Source organism: Acipenser ruthenus, chromosome 7, assembly GCF_902713425.1.
Source record: "Acipenser ruthenus chromosome 7, fAciRut3.2 maternal haplotype, whole genome shotgun sequence".
Lineage (NCBI taxonomy): Eukaryota > Metazoa > Chordata > Actinopteri > Acipenseriformes > Acipenseridae > Acipenser > Acipenser ruthenus.
Window position 1 is genome coordinate 13,504,433 of NC_081195.1, and position 19,686 is coordinate 13,524,118.

The 19,686-nt window shown below is 36.7% G+C and overlaps 1 protein-coding gene across 1 annotated transcript; it reads right to left on the bottom strand.

Moving 5' to 3' along the window:
- Positions 1–5,638: 5,638 nt before the first annotated feature.
- On the bottom strand, positions 5,639–14,538 carry LOC117414647 (protein Wnt-8b). The gene is made up of 6 exons (XM_034024409.3): positions 14,239–14,538; positions 11,263–11,296; positions 9,568–9,706; positions 7,995–8,120; positions 7,636–7,778; positions 5,639–6,203 (listed from the first exon to the last, which is right to left on the bottom strand). Exons 1-6 carry the CDS (start codon positions 14,307–14,309, stop codon positions 5,640–5,642), a joined length of 1,077 nt encoding a protein of 358 aa, XP_033880300.1. The 5' UTR covers positions 14,310–14,538; the 3' UTR covers position 5,639.
- Positions 14,539–19,686: the final 5,148 nt, after the last annotated feature.

A 19,686-nucleotide genomic window follows, 5' to 3' on the forward strand; every position in this document is an offset into this window, starting at 1 on the left:
GCATTGAATTGAAGTGCCTCACTGCTCCATTTGCCACAATTATTTTCATTCAGCAAAGTTTTATTTTTTTCATTCTGTGTTTTTTTTTTTTTTTTAATATAACCTACCTCGTGTTTCAAAACAAGCGGTAGGTGTAAAAAGATTTTGGGGGCAGTGGGATGTTTTGTGGCAATTTCATTTTATGAACCAGTGACAGTCTTTCACTATAGGAACTAATCATTTAGTCCACTGTACTGCAATGTGTTTCTGAAAAAGGATTGGTTCAGTCTTGCTTAGCGGAGTTTTGCATTGTGTGGGGAAGCACATTAATTGAACGATTAATCATTCCAGTGTGGAGTAGTGGTTAGGGCTCTGGACTCTTGACCGGAAGGTTGTGGGTTCAATCCCTGGCGGGGACGCTGCTGCTGTACCCTCGAGCAAGGTACTTTACCTAGATTGCTCCAGTAAAAACCCAACTGTATAAATGGGTAATTGTATGTAAAAAAAAAAAAATAAAAAAATAATAATAATAATGTAATTGTATGTAAAACAAAATGTGATATCTTGTAACAATTGTAAGTCGCCCTGGATAAGGGCGTCTGCTAAGAAATAAATAATAATAAAAAATAATTATTTATTTATTAAACTGCCAGATAAATAAGTTCATTCTCCTAATGAGTCATTGAACCTGGACTTGCAAGTCGCTCCCGTTCATCCTCTGGTGTACCTGATGTAGTGAAATTGTACAGGCCTAAGGATAACAAAAGTTATTTGTGTAATGACCTTTTCAGAGGTGGTTTTTAACACGCAAAAGAAGTATTGCATATTAAATAAGTGTCTCGGGGCTCCCGAGTGGCGCATCCAGTAAAGGCACTCCGCGTGGAGTGTAGGATGCGCTCTATAGCCTGGAGATCGCAGTTTCAAATCCAGGCTATGTCATTGCCGACTGTGACCGGGGGTTCCTAGGGGGCAGCGCATAATATAAAAGGCCAACAAGATGCTCAGATATATTGTGAAAAGTGCTGAATTTAAATCAAGGGAAGTAATGTTAAAACTTTACAATGCATTAGTAAGACCTCATCTAGAATATTGTGTTCAGTTCTGGTCACCTTGTTACAAAAAGGATATTGCTGCTCTGGAAAAAGTGCAAAGAAGAGCGACCAGAATTATCCCGGGTTTAAAAGGCATGTCGTATGCAGACAGGCTAAAAGAACTGAATCTATTCAGTCTTGAACAAAGAAGACTACGTGGTGATCTGATTCAAGCATTCAAAATTCTAAAAGGTATTGACTTTTTCGACCTGAAAAAAGAAACAAGGACCAGGGGTCACAAATAGAGATTAGATAAAGAGGCATTCAGAACAGAAAATAGGAGGCACTTTTTTACACAGATAATTGTGAGGGTCTGGAACCAACTCCCCCGTAATGTTGTTGAAGCTGACACCCTGGGATTCTTCAAGAAGCTGCTTGATGAGATTCTGGGATCAATAAGCTACAAACAACCAAACGATCAAGATGGGCTGAATGGCCTCACCTCGTTGTAAACTTTCTTATGTTCTCATGTTCTTATAATTGGCCGAGCGCCACCCGGGTAGGGAGGGCTTAGGTAGGCTGGGCAATCCATGCTTCACCCCGCACCGGTGAGCCCTGTGGCTGATGGGGCGCCTGCGGGTCTGCAGTGGAGCCATTCAGATCTGTGTTGTCCTCCGGCACTATAGGTCTGGTGGCTTCGCTGTGGATCCGCAGTGCAAAAAATAACAGATTGGCAGGAACACGTTTCAGCTTCTATTTCCTGAGTCGCCGGGGTGTTGCAGCGGTGAACCGGGATAAAAATAATAATTGGGTATTCCAAATTGGGGAGAAAACCTGCATAAAAAACCATTGGCGACGACTAAATTAAAAAAAAAAAAGTGTCTTGGTTTAAAAGAGAAGCATTCACAAATTTGACTTTTAACAGTTATAGCAGCAGTCAATTTAGGAATGCGACTACTATGGAAGTGTTGTTATTTATAGCCAAGCCATTATTTTAAACAGTTGCTACAGTCATTCCTTGTGGCCATCCCTAATGCAATTCTCCTACTGAAGTGCTGAGCATTTGAGGGGAAACTGAAGCTTTGAAATGGATCTTAATGGTAGTAGCTGCTGTTTGAAATGGGAAGTTTAGATTTGTACTGCATTTTGTAAATAAGATGTCAATAAGATGCTTCCTTATGCCTTTATTGTGGGGAGTAAGGTTGTCATGAAATCCACAGAACCAATGGAATGTAATCCCTTTTCAGATCCCATCGCATTTGGAGGGCCCTCATGTTTTGTGTTGCTGTGGAGTTGAGGTTTTGCAGGTGGGGTGGTTGTTGGCAAGTATTTGTTTATTAAACCCACTTGTTTGGGTACAATACTTGAACTAACTTCTATTCACGAAACAGTGTGAATCTGTGCAAAGCCTTTTCCCAAAGTCCTTTTGAAGACAACAGGCCATTGAGGGAGGAGGGGAGAGGGGATTAGCTTGTTCAGCAGCCACAGATTTCAGAGGGGGCTGATTAGCTCGCCATTCACTGTTAAATCGAGCAAAGGACTGCCCTGGAGGAGTGAAAAGAGCCAAATAGGTGGGCCAAAAATAAAAAAAATCCACAGGAAGCCCTACGCAGACAACGAGAAGTTTTCCCAACATTTTTTTTAGAAGGTGGTGTGAAAAAGGAGATTAGCATAGAAAATGAAGAGGCAGTAGGATTCGAGGGGCAACTTGTTTAATGTTTTTCTACAAATCCTTTCTCTATCCTGACAAAGTTAATTAAACTTCTATTATACAGTAAGGGAACTTCCATTTGGCAGGGCGTTTGCGATTTTCTTTGAGGATTATTACAATGGGATAAAAAAGAGGAATTTGTATGGATGAAATTGAGAAAGGCACGAAGGAATGAAAACCATAATTAAATTGTTGTTGCTTTATCTTGAACTTATTTAACAGAAAGTAACTTCATTTTCATAAGTGTTCATTATATATATATATATATATATATATATATATATATATATATATATATATATATATATATAAATATTTCTCAATATAAAACTTGAATACTTAATTTGTGCAAAAGGAATGGAAGAGAGTCATTTTGACAAAGTATCAATGTCTTTTATCTTGGTACTGAAAATCACTCCGATTTGAAAAATACACATTGTTGAACTTGGTTTGTCTTAGATTTTTTGTGCTTTTGGTTGATGTTCCAAAGAGAATCAATTCTTACAGAAAACATTTATTTGCTGTAACTGCCAGGGTTAAAGCTGATTTGTTGGTTTTGGTTAGGATTAAATGTTTGTTTACCCTCCACACACCTCAAGTGTACATTTTTGTAGATCTCTGTAGAATCAATCAACAATATATTTATCTGTGGTGCACACATTATTTTTAGACAAACAAAAAACAAATCCAGACTCAATACTACCAAACCAACATCTATTACAGTATGTATGAGTCTATTTTTGTTTGTTTCTCTAAAAAAGTAAAACACCAAGTTTAGATATTTTTATTTTTGTAAAATGTGGTGGTACACCACTGTTTTAGAACAAATAGGCCCCATTGTTTCTAAAATAATAAAATGTATGAACAAGGTTTTTCGGGTAATTCTTTTTTTAAAAGGATCCTCTTAAATATCTTATGTGGATCTCCACATCACAACAATAAAACACATTTTCACACTAATGAATGTAATCGTCACAAACCAACTACAGTACTGCTTTATCGTATTGCTGTTTAATTGTGTCAAAGGTTTTAGTTGTACAATTCAATATTGTTAACTTTGCTATTTAACTGCATAGGTCTATCAAATTAATTTGAATTTGAATACCCCGATCACCCATGGTAAAGCCTGTCAATGCCAGATTATTTTTTCTTTTTCTTTGTTTCTTTCTTATACTGATTAAATAGTCAACAGGCACACTGCATGTAAAGAGATGATGAGGAAGCACTGGAGCAGAGTCAGATGTCACTGGTGTACTTTTTTCTTTGTTGCCACAACTACAGATTATTTCTAGAAAAACAACAAACTGCTCTTTCAGACAACAGGCTATTGTGTTAATTGAGTCCAGCTCAATAGCTTTGATCTGGTAAAGATCTACTTCATTCATGAAGCACAGAATTAATCTATTTAAACCAAGATTATTTTTGTGTAGCTTGATTAAAGTTACATTTATAAATGGGCAGAGGGGCTATCATTCAAATCCTTAAATCAGACAGTTGCATATTCATTCATGGATGCTTAAGCATACAATATTGTGGCTATTGCAGCATTTTAAATTTCAATGTTGAAAAAAGCACATTAAACCTTTTACAGCCTACATATCAGCTGAAAAGATGTTGTTGCATCTCTTGTTTTGATATTGTTTTATATGTTTTTAAAATGTATTTATGGTGTAACATATGAAGATATTGAATTACTACTAATATGCATATGGCAGCATATGACTTTATAATAAATCTTGTTAACCTCACGGGGCTGTCATTCAGTCAGATAGCTTCCCAATAGATGAAAAAACACTGAAAAAGTATACAATCAACACAAACACTATTCAGAAACACATCAATGTACACACATTTAATGTTAAACCATTTTTTTTACAGTTTTATAGTATACAATTAACAACACAAAAACATACAATAAAAAAAAAACTAATTCTGAAATAATAAACAAAAGACATAAGCACATAATCCTTTATAACTGTACAATAAATTAACAATGTACAAAGTGCTTGATTTTATGTACAATTAAATAGTCCAGTAAGACTGAACCCAATTTTCAGGGATAAGTATAGGACCATTTGCTACCCTGTTACATTTCATTTACTTCAAACGGTAATCTGAAGTAAGCAAGTATTTTCAGGACATCTTGATATACCCATGTGACATGAAATTCCCAGATTATCAACACAATAGGAATCTTTACCAAAATGTCATTTGGATGTGGGTTAAAGATTTGTTTTTAAAGATTGAAACCAAGCATTTTTGGAAGGAATTCTAAATCTCTATAAATGTTCATTTTTATATTGTTTTACGTGGAAATTGCAACAATTCCATGTAAGTTTATAAACTTGTTCAGAATAATGTAATTGTTCACTCGCTTTTATGGATGTCGGCTCTCCTTCTGTAACTTAATGGTTTTACCATCAGCCCTTATTATTCCTCCAAACAAAAAACTATATAAAGTCATGAAATGTCACTATTGTTGAACAATAATTATTTCAGACAGGTAACTGTTAGCTTATAAGAAAATCTGTATTTTGTAAATTACACATTTGAAATAAAATGTGGTCCCTTCACCAATAATGTTAAAGTTAAATATGAAATCTAAATACCATGCATCAGAAGGGTTTGCAGTACTGTCTGCCTTCTTTTTGGAGTTTCTTACATACAGTACTGTATTTCTCGTACAGTATTTTCCTCCACTCTATTTCTTACTATCGCACCAGACTTTACTGTTGATGACCTACAATGGAGATCCAATTACAGAATATGTCAACTCTTCAAAGCAGGTATTTGCTGGTATTTCCAAGGTATGATCTTTCTTTTGCTACAGATTATGAGAGAATTAGTTAAATATCCAGGCTGTAAAGGAGGCCAGGTTATTTTTTTATTATTTTTTTTTTTTGGGGGGGGGGGGGGGTTTAGTGCGCCGCCTTTAGTCTGAGTTTTTTCCTCCTGCCGGTGTTTTCGTTTGTGCCCCTCCTCTCCTTCTTCACGCAGAAGTACTTGGTTATGGTTTTCCGGCACTGCTCACACTTAACCGCGCAGCACCAGTGGAACTTGCAGTTGCAGCTAGACACCATGTCTGCCTTCCTCTCCTCCACAGCCAGCCCGCACTCCCCGCACAGCCTCTTGCAGCTCCGCTTCTCCCACTTGCTCAGATTCTTACCCTTCTTGACGCACTCACGGCCCTCAGTGCCCTGCAAGCCCAGCGTCCTGTTCTCCAGGCAGTAGTCAGGGGAGTCCTCCAGGTGAACCAACTCCTTCTTGGAGATGCTGCTGAAGGTCTCTGCGATGGCCCCTCGGCTGGCTGCACTGTTGCCTGCCCCCTTGAGGAGGTCCACTTTGAGGGCTTTGTGATACTTCTCCTTCAGGTAGTTGCCAACTTCTCTGAACTCTGGCAGCTGCAGCCAGCAGGTCTGTGTGGTGCAGCTACCGGATACCCCATGGCATTTACACGTCCTTTTCATGGTGCCTTTCACTGCCTGTGGAAAGAAGGGTGTGATTTATTTAATAGGTTCCTGTACACAAAGCATTAATTACTTTAGACATACTTTAGATTTACTTATTAATACTAGGTTTAAATAATACTGGGTTGGAAAGGTCTACTTTTTATTAATGCATTTGTCGTGTCATGTAATTTAAATGTATTAACTGTTACTTATGGACAACGTACAGTACAGACTATTAGTATCTTGTGGTGGGAATTTGAACAGTTGTAATAATCAGTTCTTTTTTTCTTTTTTATTACTAGACATACAAGTCTAATGACCAAACTATATTTTTATCAGCAAGTAAGTACTGCACTTTTATGCATGAAGCAATGTTTCTTTTTTTAAAACCGTCTAAATCAAAGAAGCTATTAAGTACCGCACTTGTGCAGTAAATATCTGGGTGTCAGTGGAATGCAGTCTTCTACCACATGGTACATTGTTCCATCCATATGCTCCAAAAAGGGATAATGCATTTAATTAAATAAAAAGGAACTGGGGTTCAACAAGATCTATTTGAATCTTCTTTCAATATCTCTTGACTTTGCCAGAAACAAACATCTGTTATTTCAAAAGGGTCGTCTCTTTTTGTTGCAGCACTTTCTAAGAGGGGGAAAGGGTTCACATTGAGAAAGATTGTTCTGCTTGTGAAAAAAGGAGAATTTATTTAGCATGGCTATTGTCACTATGTTTTCTTCTTGCTGCTATAAGAACACCAAATAGAAGTTCCTTTCAATGGGAAGTGAAAAGGGGTTTCTTTGGTCCATATTCTGTTACAATGATGCTCCAGGTGCCATAAGAATCAAACAAAACATGCGGAATGAGTACTGGCAGTGAAAAAGAGTACTTAAACAGCATAGCAGTGATCACCATGGGTTTCCCAAGTGTCACAAAGACCAAAATGTAAGATATCTAGAGCAAGAATAAAACCAAACTAAACATCCCTGGTCTTCTAATTAAGACTTGTACCATTGGCCCCAAGAATCTGTGGTTGAAATCGTTGATATAAAAGACATTCAAATCTGGTAATAGGCCCTTCTGGGGATTCAGTTTGCTACAGCGCACACAGTGTTATGGGTTAGAGTGGCACCTTACCAACGAGGGGGTGAATAGGATGCCTGGGTGGCAGAGAGTGTTTTCTAAAACATATTTTAAAAAAATCTGTTTGTCATTCTCTTTAGGGGCCTTATTGGTGGGCTAATGAATTTGTGTGGTCTGAACTGGATTCCTTGAGTGCACAAGGTTGTATTGTATCATGCAGCCCACTAGACCAACATAGCATTTACAAGTGGAACATACAGTTTTATAATGCATTCTAGGAAATTGATATTTAAATAAGTATTATTGGCACACCCCAGCTCCCACCCCACTCCACCCCAAATCTTTTTTTTTTTTTTTTTTTTAATGCAACTAAGCACCCATGTACCTTTCTGCCTGCTTCATTGTTGTGGAGATTCATGGCAGCCCGTGCATCTTGTCCAGTCTCCAAGGCGTCAACAAATTGCTTAGAGATTACCTCTCCGAAGCCAACGTTATCACTGCAGCCACCCCAGAGCCAGCCCTGCCCTCCTGCAGAGACCAAAGCAAAGGCACACTAGGAAATGAATGGGGCAATATACTGATACATAGATCTGGATTCATAAGCATTGTGGTGCTAGAGCACTGCTTTTTATTCATTCAGGTTCATTCAGGCCTTTAGCTGAGTTCAATACAGCAACGCAGTTCATGTCTAAGCTAAATAAGGACTTTATAAAAGTAGAATAGCAGGAAAATGGTTTTACATACCAAGTTGCCCATTTCTAGTTTCGTCACAGCCACAGTTATCAAAATCTCCTAAACTGCAGTTCCTGGTAAGAGTGTACATGACACCAGCAGAGCTGATGGCATGAACAAATGCCGTCTCTCTGTTTGCTTAAAAAAAAAAAAAAACAGCAATTTTAACTTCATCAAGAATATTACACAGTATTAAGTAATTGCAAGCAAGATAAACAGGCTACTACCTACTAATTTACTAACTCCAGTTGTTCAGTTAATAAAAAGCTTTTATGTGACAGATAAACATCTGTGTAGCTATGTGTATGAATTTACTGAGATAGTTGGGTTTGCTTTAATAGCAGATCTATATTAATCCCTGTGGTGTCTAACATAATATGATTTAGAAAAGATGACAGAAGAGTAAGAGAACAGACATGTAGTACTGTATATAAACCCAGGCAGGTCCTCTTTTAGAGTTTCACAGTCACAGAGCTGGGACTCTGGATAATTCACCCATTCCTTGTTGGCATTTCAAGTATGTAGTATGAATGGAAATTGTGCTGGATTGTAGACCACTTTTGATAAAACCTTAATCTCAAAAAAGATTGTTCCCTTTCTCCTTTCATCTTTAAAATATCCCTAATGTATCTATTCTTTCCTTTAATTGAGAGACAGCTGTAATTGTCTAGGAAGCCTTGTAATTATGAGCACATAATGGCCCAAGAAGCCACTAAGATGTTGATCCCAGTTGGATTACACCATTTGTTTTAATCTCTGTGGACTGAATCAGTGGCTGTAACTGAGACTTCAGCTTCACTAATTTAATGATCCTTTAATTGGCAGGCTTTTCCTGACAAAGAGAATCACACCTTATCAACTCGCAATCTGTAAAGGGATGCAAGCTTTTGGTTCTGATCAAAAGTGAGTCCACATTTACAGTGCAATTAGTCTCTTAAAGCTTGTATCTACTTATAAATACAGTACGCCTGATCTACCAGATTGAATTACATGATTGTATGCATCATGTGTACTGTTTGTAGTACTATGACTACACTTAGCCTTAAGCCTGGTTAAAAAAACAATGAATATCAACAACCAATAAACAAATTCATTTACAAATCACATTGTGGTTATTACCACAATTATTTATATTCATAATGTGAAATATGTGTCCCCCTAGTGTTGGTGTCTATTTATCTAGCTAGCTAGCTATCTATAACAGTACATAGATTTATGTAATTTGAAAGAACTCTCAATCAACTGTGCTATAACACTGTATATAAGACCTGGAACTTGTTGGCAGATTATATTGGTAGAAGTTAGGAAAGAGGCATGATAATGGGTTTCAGACTAGTCTGAACATTTGTAGCCCACACTGCAACTACAGCGATAAGTCAAGAATGACAATAGTCACAGATACTGGAAGATGGCAGCTGCAGTGAATCTAATATGCATCAATCAATATACAAAGAGACCTAAATATTTTCTTTATAACCAGTCACATTGCATATCAGATTTAAAAAACTTTAACTGAGGCATATGCAGATATATAGAAATACGCCCAGTCTAAGGTTCAGTTTAAAAAAGAAAAATCAATTCTTACCACTTCTGAGTCCGCTGTGTGTGGAGAGCTGCAGCGCCCTCTCTGGACAGTTCCAGCGGTCCCAAGCAAACTGATATTTGCACTCCTCAATACCGCTTTGTGCACCTGCAGCCACGCTGCTGGAGTAGATCAGATAGGCCTGCAAATCAATTAGACCACAGTTAGGTTTACTGTTGTTACTTCTAGGATATAGCTAATGTTACTGTAGTACATGTTTAGTCAGAAAATACAATTGTAACATTTAGATTTAGCCTCAGTTCTAGCACCTGTGAGTTTGGTGGTCTCAACCCTCAGTGAACCAGCACACAAACTGGCACAGTTCAATACAACTGACATCCTGAGTGAGGGTCAGCACGAAGTGTTAGGGGGAGTTCAGACCAGGATTGGTGTTGTAAATTGAATCCTTCATAGCACCTGCCGGCACTGGCCTGGCTGCAGCCAATACCAATGTCCTGAAAATGACTTTATACAGCAAAACAAGCTAAATATTGCTGTCACAGCCCAATATAGTAACAATGCATAACACATTGCTGGCAGCTTGAGGGGAATGGTCATTGACTGATAAACACACAAAACAGAAGACGCAATACATTCCTGAGGTTGTATGCATGCTCTGTCCTGCCTGACACTAGTCTAAATGCACGTGGTGTAATATCAGCTTGCATGAACATCTCTACTTCTTGGAACCATTTATCTCTGTTAAAACATTATCACGTGTCACTAGCAGAATACTGAAACCTAATCAATACTTCAGCTGGTGGCAAGTGGCAGTCTTCAAAGGATAGGAGAAGATTTAGCTCATTGCTTGTTGTCTTGGTTCACAATCAGGACCTACACAATCTACACCTTTTTAAATAGCCAAGCCTTGTAAAACTTCTTGGAGCTGTAAGTGGAACAAGTGAGAACGTTTCTAGTTCTCTCAACGACCCTCCCTCCCCAATAATATGGTGACAGATTTGCTAATGTTTCCTGCTAAAGAGACCTCTGGCTCACCCCCAAGAACACCAGCACCCCCCTTGGTGTTACTTCCAGTTAAACAAGAGTTCCTATCCCATATAAACCAGAAATTCATGTTAAAAGCACATTCAAGAAAAAGGATTTCAAATGCATGGTAAAACACAATCATGCTTCTGTAAAAGAATGACAGAATCACATCCGCATGTCATTAATATTAAAAAGGATTAACGTGTGTGCCAGCGTTTGTCAAGCATGAGAAACTACAGGGAGGGTTTCAACTAAAAGTTCTAAGGAAGTAGGCTACATTTTAAAATTAACTTCATAACCCACTCTCCATTTTTCTCTTCTAGTGCGCAACTCTTCAAAACCCACACACATCCATTTATCTACAGGCTCCCCCTCTCATCTACTGGTAATTGGCCCACCAAGGCAGTCTTATCAAGGGGAATGGAATTATCTGGAATGTCTTGCCCTGAGTGGGAGGTTCATTCCCTGCTTAAATACAAACACTGTCCTAAGTTGTTTAAACTGCTAGGTTTTAGTGCAGTAATACAATGTCCCAATGTCCCCAAATTTCACAATAATCTAAGTGAAACATTTATCTATTTTAATTGGACTAAAAGTATATATACCTATATCCTTAATGAATAACTTCCTTTTCCAAGTTTCCCATGATTTTGTGTAGCATGGACACCTCTGTGATTTCTAAAAGCGCATTATCAACAGAAATGTTCTTACCTTTGGGCCAGTCATCAGAAAATTATTCACTGACCTGGAAGACAGAAAGGGCACACCGTTAAACCAGAGAAATAAAACGCCCTTCACAAACTGTTTGGCATTTGTGGTCTGACTTTTGTTTTTTTCTTTGAAAACCCACTAGACGCAGATCATGGGGAGGAAAAAATCTAAAAACTGTATTTCTGCAACTTCAATGGTAAATAAGCTTTTAGAGTGAACATATTATTTCATAATTTCGCCAAAAGGGATCCTAGGCTTTTTATGTAAACCTATACGGTTTATTGAGAACATTTTTCTATAATATTCAACAGCTGCAAGTTCAATAAAAATGTCCTATACAAATCCAGCAAATTAGAATGTAAAACGATTTAATTTGAAAACGCTGACATTGCTTAAGCAATTGATAGAAGTTGGATGAAAGAATTACAACAAAAAATATTTAACCAAACACCCTTAACTGTGCGGCCCAATGAACTGTGCGGCCTAATAGCAAATTGGAAGTTAGGCGGTATTGGTTAAGATTGCGACTCAACCAGCGACTTACTTGCTGATCACTATAGAATAGGGATAGGCTATTGTTAACCATTTTACATCCTTCTACTGAAGATGTAAAATTATACGCAAACAAACTTGAATAGTAATTTGCAAATATTTAAGTGCAAACTTGTTGACGTTTAACCTTCTCGAATAATAATCAACTTTCAATATGTAATAAGATTCAAATGTAATATTTTGCAATACAACGGCGTGAATCTCGGTGTTTTAAAAACCCTTACCAGGTCAATAAATATGTTACAGCTCAAACGGCTTGCTCGTGTGCGCGCGACAGACCTCACCTGTACATACCGTCTTCACCAGGGATCTTAGTTTTCCGCAAAAAATAAAAAAATAAAAAAATCTCTGATTAAAAAAAACTATAAAAATCCACGTTATTCCGCAATTAAAATAAAATGCCAAAGTTGGGCCCCCATCGTCACATTATAAACAAGCAGTACTATTGAATAACAGTTAATACAGAAAGCATTTATTGGTACTCTTAAATTCTAAGGAATTTACAAGCTCACCAGCGCCATCAATCACTGATATAAACAAACTTACCATTTAACTTTACAAATACTTATGTGTAGTGAGAGAGAGAGAGAGAGAGAGAGAGAGAGAGAGAGAGAGAGAGAGAGAGAGAGAGAGAGAGAGAGAGAGAGAGAGAGAGAGAGAGAGAAATGGTATTCATACCAGTTTATCTCCGAGTTAGTCTTTGGCTATTGCCAAACTCTGTGACCCGATCTTAGGTGTGATTTGTATCGTTTTCTGCATGTTTAGCAGCTCGTTCAGTCGTAACAATGCACTGGATACTGAAGTAAACTGCAGCTTCGTTTCAGCATGATGTGACACTGACAGTGCTCCTCGTTCAACCTTGCAGTTTTATTGAACAAGTATGATTACGTAAATTTAAAGCACAATTGATGATCAGGCCTATATGATAAGAGTATTGATTTGGTTATCAAACAAACAAACAAAAAACAAGGCCCAAGTGTATAACTAAAAATTCTCCCACAGCATTGAAAATCAGTTTTCCGCGTTATTCCGCAGCAAACTGATTCTTAGCATTATGCTCGTGCTCAGTGCATAAAAGTTACGTGTGATTGTAGGCTGATGATTAAAAACAATGTATCATCATAAATCTGGCTCGCGAAAGCAAAAGAGAGAAAAGGGAAGAGAAAATTATATATATATATATATATATATATATATATATATATATATATATATATATATATATATATATATATATATATATATATATATATATATTGAGCTTATATAGGCTAAAGCAAGGTTGTAGGAGAAAAATTGTGTTTGGAGGAAAAGCGGATAGGAAAAACAAAAATGGCAGGTGCCCAAACAGCAACACGAATAAAACATTGTAAAACATTGTAACAACCGCTTTATGAAGATGAAATGGACAGGCTTTCCGAACAAAATGAGTGCTGCTAGCGAAGGGATCACAAAACTTAAAAAGCTGTTGGATATCCTCCCTCTTCAATATAATTGCCTGATCAGAAAGCATGTCAAAGATGCTGCGCACACATCTTCTATTGACATTTCTTTGAGACGATTCTCTCTGTCGCTGGACTTGTCTCTGTCTATGTCTTAACTGCACAGCATTAGAGCAGGCATGTTTCTCAACATTCAACGCAGGAAATGACTGTGATCCACCCGTCGTATTTATACACCAGGTAATTTGGCGTCGGTAAAATACAACAGGTAATACGATCGAATCGTGTGAGCAACGTCATCTAGAAACGCTGCTCTTAACTTATATTCTGTTCCCCACGTCGTAAGACGTATGTGTATGTAGAAAAGAGCCCCTGCTGGTCATCGTATGTTTAACTGCAGCCTATATAAGAAGTTGATTATTCATATTTGTTAAAAAAAAAAAAAAGTTATGCTCACCTTTATTCCTCTAAGAAAAACTTAAACGTTCAATGCAGTTCGTTTGGTGATAATTTTCCCTTTAGTGTAGGCCTACAGATATCTAACAAGAAGAGATTCTAAAATAAATTGGAATTGTTTTTAGTGGTCTGAGGATTTTTGTCTTTTTGGTGATTATCTTGTAAATTAACCAATTTACAATTGATATAATGACATAACGTAAATCATTAAAAGTATTGTTGTTAAAATATATTTTTAAGTATGTTTCAAAACATATTTATTAAAATAAGTAATGACGATTTAAGAAAATGGCACGCATTCAGCCCACAGCTAAACCTTTGAAATTACATCCCCACAGATGTACAAGTTTGAAATGTTTACCTATGCTATCAGCTGCACGCCAATAAGCGTCAAGAAGAATACCAGTTTTTCCACAACATATTTCAGTACCAATTTCCCATATGCATTCAAGAATGTAAAGTTTTTGGAAATGCCAACCGGGTAAAACGAAATGCAATTTACAGGGTAAGAACCTCACAAACTTACCAGGTACAACATGACTGCAGGTGGGCCATCAATAGAAATAGTGAATAGCACGATTCCAGAGAAAGCATCATCCTTCTTATAAACGAATTTCTTAGTGTTTTATAGTCAACGACAGAAATGCATTCGTTTTGGTTTTCTTGCAGAGTGATATGCCAAGAAGTGTTGCTTCTGAGATTGAAGTTCTCATGTGAGAGCGAGGGGGGTTCTGAAATGGAGCTCCTCTCATCCCAGGAAGAGATAATCTTCTTAATTAAAGATTTTCCCCTTCGAACTCTTTCGACCAATCAGGAATAAAATACCAAAAAGAGATTGAAATGATCAAAAGGGCATCCAGGCCCCCTGAAGACAAACACACTGAATCCAGAGAGAAGAGCTGCTTGCATGCCAGCTTCTAACACCCAAAGTAAACTAATACGAAATTGAAATAGGATCACTGATCTCCCCTAGACCTGGCTGGTTCTAAAGTTAATTTACACTAGGGCTTGAAAGAGTTTCAGATGTAGTGCTCGAATGAACATTGCATGTGGTAAGAGATTATTAAGAAATTAGAACGGATTTAATTTAGACAAACCTCCATTCCAAGACGTTTATTTGCAGATATCAAGCGGAGATAAGGGAATTTGGGTAACAGAAAAATAAGTTACCCTAACACATCGAATGGTATTTAGCAATTGACCAATAGCGTTATCTTCATATAAAAAGTAGAACTATCATTTGCGTTATAACGCCTGTTAACAAAATATTCTGACGTGTTGCAGACTGAATTTTATATTATGTTATAATAATTGTAACCAATTAAATTGATTATTAAAACATTATAACGTCTACTTGTGTAATGTTGTAATAAAATGGGCATCTAAATTAATTTAAGAATCCATGCAACCAAATATTATTGTTATGTTTTATTTCTGTTTTGTTTTGTTTTTTTGGTCAGTCTTAAACATGTATAGTTTGTGCACATGTGTTCAGCACAATATGCCTTCAATTAACTCAAAATACAACATATCGAATTAAACCATTCGCAGTCAAAATATTAGCACAACTTGATAAGCAATTTAATATTTACAATATTTCGATACGCATACACAATTGTGAACAAATTGTTTAAACAAAAGAGATTCTATAATAGACAATGTTATATTTTCTTTTAAGAAGGTCAATAAATAAAATTCATTATGAAAATGTACACTATTAAAGCCTGGATACATTTACACATTTAAAATCATGACATTTCTATTCAGTAATCCAGCCCCTGAAAAATACATGTTGGTCAAAACTTGCGCCCAGGTTGTGTTTTACACAGATATTATGATATGATTAACACCACATCACTACCCATACCGATATAGGTTTATTATAATACATTGTCATAAAAAAAGACATGACATGACATGTCTTTGTGTGTGTGTCTTGAAGAAAACGTACGTCAACACATTTAGTACTATCACAATACTGAGGCTCATATTGTTTGTGGTAAATAAAAAAGACACACACAAAAAAGTAATTAGTCTACAAATATACAGCGAATGTATTCAAATAAATATTTTAAAAACACTCTGAAGCAAGTGCAAAGACACTTTGAGAGAAATAAAATAAAATGAAAATTGTAAAAAATCAATCCGTAACCTTTCAGAAAGCAAATTAATTAAATTAGTGTTGAGGTTTTATTTGACTTATTTGTTTTTTCTATGTAAATGTACCCACATTATAAGTATTTAAGAAAGTCTTTGATAAAAACAAAATTAGAAAAAATAAATAAATAAAAAAACGAATAGGGTGGGTTATATAATAAGAAAATAATTCCGCGTTTTTTTTTTTTAATGCTACAGAACAAGCGGACACAACTAAAGGTGTCTGTAGGAGCTCCCCCGAGTAATTTATTTGAAGCTTTAAAAACATACATACATTGCATGTATTTTACATTGCATCTTGTTGTGTGCTAATAAGGATTTACACAAAAATAGTCATCTTCCATTGGCTGACTGTTCTCCCTGTCAGATAAGAGGTCGAGGAATCGTGACAAGTGTTGCTGATACGGGATTGCTGAGTTGAAATGATTTCAGATTTCTCTTCTTATACAGTGATATATATTTTTTTAAATCACTGTAAATAGTCAGAACGTATTAAAACGTGAAATGATAATTTAATAATTTAGGCTACAGTATAATGGAGTTATAATAAGGACACCAATGCGCAATAAAATAAAGTGTTTATTACTTGGAAATGTGCGGGGAGACAGTTCCCTTTTCAAACAAAGAAGTGTGAAGAAATTACAATGCAAATGTGGTCCGCGAGAGGTTCGCAAGAAATTGCACGATTTATGTGAACGTTTATTGCAACGAGTCGACTATGAGGGCGTGTGTGGTGTTGCAGACGATTCAATGCAACTATCTGTCCTATGAATAGCATCCCTTGCTAAATTATGTCTTTGCGTTCCTACAGGCATTACATCCACGAACATGTCAAGGTCATGCCAGATCACTCGTGAATTCAAGTAGTCGTTCAAGAGCCACTGGGGTTAGAGTCCTGCATCGGGTCGGGTACCCGTGGCTGCACCGCAAAAGCGGCTCGGGTTCGGGTCGGAATGTTAACCTTTTTGCGGTTTGCGGTTCGGGTGCGGGTCAAAGAAAATGTAATTTTCGGGAATTTGAATCACCAAAAACGTTTATTGTCCTTTCAGCGTACTTGTCTGTAATCCTTTCCCAAATAACGTATTAGAAGGTAAATGTACCGGGACGTCAATTCTTTGTTCAACTTTACTGCAAACTATAATCATGGCAAGTTCCCCACACTCTCTGCCCTGAGAAGCTCATAGCAGGGTTTTCTTAAATAGTACAAAACGCGGCTACAAAAAAAAAAAAAAAGAAAAAAATGTATAAACTTTTCCCAATGTATTTATTTTACTGTAACATCATATGATTCTCCTTGTGGTTATGTTATCCTGACAACTAAAGCAATTAATTAAAAATAAATGTAAATCATACATTAAAATAGCATGCTAAGACCATTCAGGTATATTCACTAAAAATGGCAAATAAATGTTAAAATGTAATAAATACCCCTCCCAGCCCTGTAACACAGTGACATAGCTGCAATGCTAGTCACAGGAAAATTGTATGCCTTGCTATGGTGGTTACAGATGTGTATATTCTGTTATTGAACATGCATGCATTAATGCATTTGAATTAAGTGTAATATAGTTCATTGAAAAGGCCAAATAGATTAGACACACACAAATCTTCCAAGTCTTTGCATTCCTTCCCTTCTTGCATTTTGAGAAGATTAATATTGACTGTTGTCATATTTCTGCATTTATTCTTTGGACATCATAGTCCTTCCCTTCCCACCAGTACCATTCCAAACCCTCACTGTCTTTGGGTCAGAGGACACAATGCAATAGTTATTGCCACGTTATAGATGCAGTACAATACTGTTTGTTGACATGGCTGCACAGCTGAAGATCATATTTTAAAAAGTCCCTTGAATAATTTTATGACTAAAATACAGGTATTTATGAAACTGTTGATGCATTCTCTAATAAAAGTATAGAACAGTTTCATAAATATCAACCTCATCTGTTAAATCTTTGGGAATATGGCTGTGACAGGATGGAAGTTTTTCCCTATATCTGCCAAACTACAACAAAATAAAACAGTAAAACGATAATAGTGTAACATGGGTCACCTCAACCTATCACAATGGCCAGTGGATTTAAATGAAATCTTTGCAGACCAAACAGTATGTCACTATAAATTTGTAATTTCAAAAGTACCGGCATGTGCCGGTCATTGTATTCATTTCTGAACTACAGAATCCCATCTAGAGGTTCTGTTTAAATCATGTTTATAAAAATCTGAAATAGCATCACACCTGAAGATTGGCACAACTATGTACAGAGAGAAATAGGTTTATAAACAGGTTAACACGTAGTTCAGTCTACTTTGATCACTACAGGGATGTTATCGTATGCAAAATGTGCAGCAAAAGATTTCTCAATTCTGAGAAAGATAGCTAGTTTTGTTAGAATTATTGATGAATACATGTTTGTGTTTAACTTGTGAAGTTTTTTTCCCCCAAAAGGCAGCAATGAAGGGGTTAAATGAATTATAATGACATCTTTCGCTAAGAATATGTGTGTTTAACAGAGAGTGGAACTAGGATAGGTGAGTCAGTGTGTTGTTTAATGTAACATTTGTCTTCCTAGATATAACAGAGACAATACCATACCTTCCCCCACAAATCATCTTGTGATTTATGGTTCCCTTGGTACACGAGTAAATGTCCTACTGCACGATCAAGACAACAGGCCTGCTTCTTTGATCATTCTTCTCCTTTGATTGTTATCTTGTACGTACACAAAACAAGTCTGCTTCTTTGATTAACTTGTCTGTGCACTGGTCATTATCTTGTCTGTGCACTGGTATAAAAGGTTGTTACTTGTGATTACGTGTCACAGAACTAACTGCAGGCCGCCTGCTTTACTTCTCTTCAGAATTCTGCTTAATAAAACTGTGTTGCTTCTCATCGGCTCTCAGAGAATCTTTATTTAAAATTTGGTCCCTACAGTAAGCATGAATTACCCAGAGGACACATTGCAGTCCTCTTTCTTTACAATAGCCTTACTGAAACGTTTATTTTACATCTCTACCAGAGGCAGGCATTGGCTTATTGCAAACATAATGAGTGCTGCTGTCTCACAGGAAACGGTCTGTCCACCATTGTTCTAAAAATAACCTCTGAGTTTTGTTGTTTCATGTTGCTTTGTTTAGCAGAACCCACACTAAAGGTATTCTGCTCATGTGGAGGTCTTCTAGAATTTTCTTCTAGAAAAATAAATCAAAACGGAGTAAGTGCTTTTGAGGCTGTGTGGTCCAGTGGTTAAAGAGAAGGGCTTGTAACCAGAAGGTCCCTGGTTCAAATCCCACCTCAGCCACTGTCTCATTGTGTGACTCTGAGCAAGTCACTTAACCTCCTTGTGCTCCGTCTTTCGGGTGAGACGTAATTGTAAGTGACTCTGCAACTGATGCATAGCTCACACACCCTAGTCTCTGTAAGTCGCCTTGGATAAAGGCGTCTGCTAAATAAAAAAATAATAATAATAAAAAAAAATACACATTTATCTTCTTATCTCATTTATATATACGGTGGGGGAAAAGTCACAGAAAACAAAAACTTGCCATCTGTGTGGATAGAATGTGGATTGTTATGGCAATGCAATAGTGTAAATAACAGTGCATGTATTATGAAACAAGCCATTTAATGAACATGCAAATGTAGACCTGCAGCTAACATAACATTATGTACAGTATATTGGAGTTTTATAAACTATTTGTACTGTACTATATTGTTCAGTATGGAATTTATGAAAATGATCAATCAATAATATTCAAGTTCAGTTTAGAACTATTTGTTGGGGTTCACTTACGCCACAGACTTATGTAACAGATT